Source organism: Chaetura pelagica, unplaced genomic scaffold (genome assembly GCF_000747805.2).
Source record: "Chaetura pelagica isolate M959 unplaced genomic scaffold, ChaPel_1.0 scaffold69, whole genome shotgun sequence".
Taxonomy (NCBI): domain Eukaryota; kingdom Metazoa; phylum Chordata; class Aves; order Apodiformes; family Apodidae; genus Chaetura; species Chaetura pelagica.
In genome coordinates, this window is record NW_009970724.1 from 7472679 (window position 1) to 7478321 (window position 5643).

Genomic DNA, 5643 nt, shown 5'->3' on the forward strand with positions numbered 1-5643 from the left:
AAATAATTTGATGGGAGTGGCTTCTTAAATAATTCTAACTAGATCTTGAGATCTAGTTAGATCTAGATCTTTTACTGATTAAATGTTGAATCAGTAAAACTTCTGTGGAAGGAGTAATGAGCTGTTCTAATACTCAGTTATTGGAATCCAGATATTTCATGATCTGATGACAATTTATTTTCTCTCCAGGAGTGTATTGTAACCATCCTGTCCTCCTTCAGCTGCTTTCCCTTGAGTAGGCCTGGTAAGTTTCTATGCTCTATTAAAAGTAGCCATGTCAATTCAAGAAGGGTTAACTTATTTTCAGCCATTCTTCTGCCTTCAAAGTGGAATGTGGAGTAAGAATAAGGTTCTGCCACAGTTCAGCTGTTGTCTTGTTCTAACAGCTTGTCAGCTCTTGTTAGAAATGTCCAGTGTAAATATATTTTTAATATGAGCTAGAAGTATGCACAGGTAACCAAGAAGGCCAGTAGCATTCTGGCTTGTTTCAGAAATAGTGTGGCCAGCAGGACTAGGGCAGTGATTGTCCCTCCTTACTCAGCACTGGTGAGGCTGCACCTTGAATCCTGTGTTCAGTTTTGGGCCACTTGCTACAAGAAGGACATCAAGTGCTGGAGTGTGTCCAGTGAAGAGCAGCAAAGGTGGTGAAAAGTCTGGAGCACAAGTCTTACAAGAAGCATCTGAGAGAATTGGAGTTGTTTGGCCTGGAGAAAAGGAGGCTGAGGGGAAACCTTACTGATCTCTACAGCTACCTGAAAGGAAGTTGTGGTGGGGTGGGTGCTGGTCTCTTCTAAGTAACAAGCAATAGAACAAGAGGACATGGCCTCAAGTTGTGTCAGGGGACGTTTAGATTGGGTATTGGGAAAAAATTTCTTCACCAAAGGGGTTGTTAAGCATTGGAACAAGCTTTCCAGGTAAGTGGTGGAGTCACCATCTCTGGAGGTATTTAAGACATGTAGGTGTGCTTAGGGACATGTTTTAGTAGTAGAGTTAGCACTGCTAGGTTAACTTGATGATCTTAAGGGTCTTTTCCAACCTAAATTATTCTGATTCTGTAAGAATACAGAACATCCCCATTGTTTTGTATTTGTACTTTTTAACAAACTTTACAATAAGTTTTCTCCAAAGCTGGTAGTGTCTGTGGTATTGCTATTGACACTGGATAGTTTATTAATTCGTTTCAGGATAAAATATGGACCTATGTTTTTAAGAAACTTACCTTTCTGTTAAACTTTGGTGTATCAAAATTATGACTTGCATTCTAGTTCTTGAAGTCTTGCATACTGCATATTCTATTTTCATATAGTTATTTGGAAAAATAAATATTACTTCCCAGTTGAAATAGGGCTGCCTGTAGGCAGTTTCCTGGTTTTTGTGTTGATGAGACTGTGCAAAACTTGGACTTCACTTTCTATATGATCCTGTCTGAGTATGTTCTGTTCAGTCTGATGTAGCTGTAGTGATGCAGAGCTTCAGGGAACCTGATATCTGCAATAAGGCAACAATTCTAATGAAAGCTGAAATATTTATTCTTCATTTAGGTGAAGCCATTAAAAATAAAGTATATTCGATGTTTTCTCTGTCCAGAATGAAGACAAATGTGAAGATGGCATGTCCAAGGAATTTTAAAAGATGTAGACCTCCTGACTGAGCACTGCTGTGTATTTTATTCTCTTTAATTAGAAAAGTAAGTATGAATTAAATTTATGCTGCTGGGGGTTGTGTACCTTTTTTATATATGACAATAACAAGTTGTGTTAGCTTTGTTTTGTTTCTATCAGTATGCCCCATTCTTTTGATGGGAGCAGATGGGGAACTATATATAAGAATATGCAATGCAAAACTGTTCTTTTGAGAATTAGGGTATTATTTAATTGGTAGAATTATTTCAGTGAGTAGAAAGCTAAATTCTGGGAGTCATGATGTTAAATACATTGCTCTGATTTCTTAATTATTCCTAAATGAGAAATTACTTTTGCTAGATAAGTTTAGGACAGTGGTGAAGGACTGATAGTAATATATCAGACACTTCTTTAGCTTGTACCTACTTGTTGCTTCTACTTGAACAGTGCTCAAATGTTTGGTCAAAATGTGCTTTTTCCTAATCTCTGATGCTAGTTTCACTCCTAATAAAAATGTTTGCATTCAAAGAAACTTTTCTTAAAATAAATAATGGCTAAGGTTAGGAGCCAGGAGTTCTTGGATCCTTTTGCTATGCTCTGGGTGCTAGGCAAATGTTACACATTTAAATCTGTGAAAACAACACTTGAAGCTTATTACTTAATGGTGAGAAGTTGTTTTTTAACCATTCTGTAAGGATGTCTTGTCTTTTTTTCCCTCTACCAGCTGCTGTTCTCTCACAAGTGAACGTCATGATCACGCTAACAGAACTCAAATTCTTAGCAGATGCCCAGTCATCCTACCACATACTAAAACCATGGTGGGATGTCTTCTGGTATTACCTCACCATGATAATGCTGCTAGTTGCTGTGCTCGCTGGAGCTCTCCAGCTTACTCAAACCAGAGTATTGTGTTGTCTTCCTTGCAAGCTAGAATTTGACAATCATTGTGCCGTGCCTTGGGATTTAGTTAAAGCCAACTTTAACATGTCGGCCAGCTCTACAGCGCAGATAATCATCCCACTTAAAATCCAGAACGATCTCCATCGGCAGCAGTACTCCTATATTGATGCAGTCTGTTACGAGCGAGAGCTTCACTGGTTTGCCAAATTTTTTCCATACCTAGTGCTTCTGCATACCTTTATTTTTGCAGCTTGCAGTAATTTCTGGCTTTACTATCCTAGTACAAGTTCCAGGCTTGAGCACTTTGTAGCCATTCTTCAGAAGTGTTTTGATTCTCCATGGACAACACGTGCCCTCTCAGAAACAGTTGCTGAGCAGTCTGTGAGGAAGTTGCCAATAGCCAAATCAAAAACAGCGATTCCATCACCTGGGAGTTCAGTAGATATTGGGGCAAGCAGGCAGTCCCTACCATATTCACAACCTGGATTGGAAACAACTGGAAGAGAAAATTCCTCAAGTGTTCTTGACAAAAAAGAGGGAGAACAAGCTAAAGCTATATTTGAGAAAGTGAAGAAATTCAGAGTACACGTTGAAGAGAAGGATGTCATATATACAGTGTATATGAAACAGATTATAGTGAAAGTAATTGTATTTGTAATAATAGTAATTTATGTCCCCTACTATTTATCATTTATTACACTTGAAATTGATTGTGTAGTTAATGTTCAAGCCTTTACAGGCTACAAAAGGTACCAGTGTGTTTATTCGCTAGCAGAAATTTTTAAAGTTTTGGCTTCGTTTTACGTTGTTTTAGTGATCTTCTATGGCTTAACTTGTACTTACAGTCTGTGGTGGATGTTAAGAAGTTCACTTAAGCAATATTCTTTTGAGAAGTTGAGAGAGAAGAGTAATTACAGTGATATACCTGATGTAAAGAATGACTTCGCATTTATTCTGCACTTGGCAGATCAGTATGATCCTCTTTATTCCCAGCGATTCTCAATATTCCTGTCAGATTTGAGTGAAAACAAACTGAAACAGATAAATCTTAACAATGAGTGGTCAGTGGAAAAACTGAAAAATAAACTAGCAAGAAATTCCCAAGACAAGATTGAACTTCATCTTTTTATGTTAAATGGTCTTCCAGACAGTGTCTTTGAGCTGACAGAAATAGAAGTCCTAAGTCTGGAGCTTATTCCTGAAGCCAAACTCCCTTCAGCTGTGACCCAGCTAGTCAATCTGAAAGAACTCAATGTTTATTATTCATCCCTAACTATGGATTATCCAGCAGTCAGCTTCTTAGAAGAAAATCTGAAAACATTGCGTCTGAAATCTAGCGAGATGGGAAGAATTCCATTTTGGGTCTTTCATCTAAAAAACCTACAAGAATTGTGCTTAACAGGATATTTCATGCTAGATCATCACAGCTCCATATACAACGAAAGCTTTCAGGGGCTAAAAAATCTGAGATCAATTCACTTAAAAAACAACCTTTCCCGTATACCTCAAGTCGTTACAGATCTTCTGCCTTCTTTACAACACTTGTCTATCAACAATGAGGGAAATAAACTGATAGTCCTAAATAACCTGAAGAAGCTGGTAAACCTGAGAACTTTGGAATTAATCTGCTGTGATTTAGAGCGCATTCCTCATTCCATTTTTACCCTAAACAATTTGCATGAAATTGACTTAAAAGAAAATAATCTCAGAACAGTGGAAGAGATAATTAGTTTTCAACATCTCAAGAACCTTTCTTGCTTAAAATTGTGGCACAACAGTATTTCATATGTCCCAGTGCAGATTGGTGCATTATCAAACCTGGAACAATTGTATCTAAATTATAATAATATTAAAAATGTTCCATTGCAACTATTTCTTTGTAAAAAATTACAGTATTTGGACCTTGGTTATAATAAGCTAACCTCCATCCCTGAAGAAATTGGCTATCTGACCAATCTGCAGTACTTGGCTTTGACAAAAAACCATGTAAGTAGAACATTGAATTATTACTTTTAAAAAAATCAATAATCAAATATTGATTTAACCTACCATTTCTTCTGGAACAGCCTCTGATTGAAAAGACTTTTGTGATTAAAGTCAATTATTGAAGTAAACCCAGTAAAGCTGAAAAAAGGGGTGATGCTTGTTTAATTACTAAAAATTGGGTGTCATCAAAGCTTGTGTAATACTGAGTAAGTGCTGTCCTGATCTGTAGGAGCTTAAGGGCTCTGATCCAGAAGTAGTGTAGGTTAGGATGACTGCAGAAATGTAGTTTCCCTTTCTCTGTACCTGTCTATCCTATGTAGTATTTTAATGGAAGTGAGCAGTTAAATTTTTGCCTTAAAATGTCATACTGAAAGCTGTAGTGAATTAACAGCTAGTTGACTGGGAACAGCTCAGATGTCTCATTGAGAAGAGGGAAATAATTGTAGCCAGTAACCACATCAGTGTGGGGGCCAGGGTTGTGACTTAAGATTTTTTTAGAGGTTTACAGTTGGTTCATTGATGAGGTTGGGCTTGGATGTTGTATGTCAGTAGTGTGCACCTGGAATAATAAGTTACTACTGGACTGCTTGTACAGGTTTCACAACAAAGGAGGTGTAATGTCTCTCTACAAACTGTTATTCATTAAGTGATTCTTAGGAGACAGTAGCCTGTTTATCTACTGTCACCTGCACACATTTGTGTGCACTTCTGTGCATGCACGTGTGTATATGCACCCCCCTGCCATGCTTCTGTCTGGACTTCTGCCCCTTGGCCAAGCATCTTAATAACAAAACAGGTATATAAACACATGGGAGTGTTCTCAAGCACTTCATCACATAATGATAGAAGCATTACAATCTTCCCTTTCCTTACTTTTTGTAAACTAAGAGGCTTTTTTATTCTAAAATAAAATCAGGAAATGTCTCAACATGCAGTTGCATGTTGGCTAACAACTTCTATTTTTGCTCTTTTCTTTTTCTAGATTGAAATGCTGCCTGATGGATTATTTCAGTGCAAAAAGCTGCAATTTCTGCTTCTGGGAAATAACAGTCTGATGGATCTGTCCCCTTGTGTGGGTCAGCTACAGAACCTTGTTCAATTAGAGCTCATTGGAAACTATTTTGAATCACTTCCT

General features: G+C 37.5%; 1 protein-coding gene across 1 annotated transcript in view; it reads left to right on the top strand.

The window, feature by feature from the left end:
• The first annotated feature begins 210 nt into the window (after positions 1 to 210).
• The window catches only part of LRRC8B (leucine rich repeat containing 8 family, member B), a 5607-nt gene continuing 174 nt past the window's right edge, over positions 211 to 5643 (top strand). The window contains exons 1-4 of the mRNA XM_010006747.1: positions 211 to 244; positions 1588 to 1687; positions 2347 to 4508; positions 5491 to 5637. Of these exons, the coding sequence (XP_010005049.1) occupies positions 2373 to 4508; positions 5491 to 5637 (2283 nt within the window). The 5' untranslated portion in view covers positions 211 to 244; positions 1588 to 1687; positions 2347 to 2372. The remainder of the gene's footprint in view (positions 245 to 1587; positions 1688 to 2346; positions 4509 to 5490; positions 5638 to 5643) is intronic.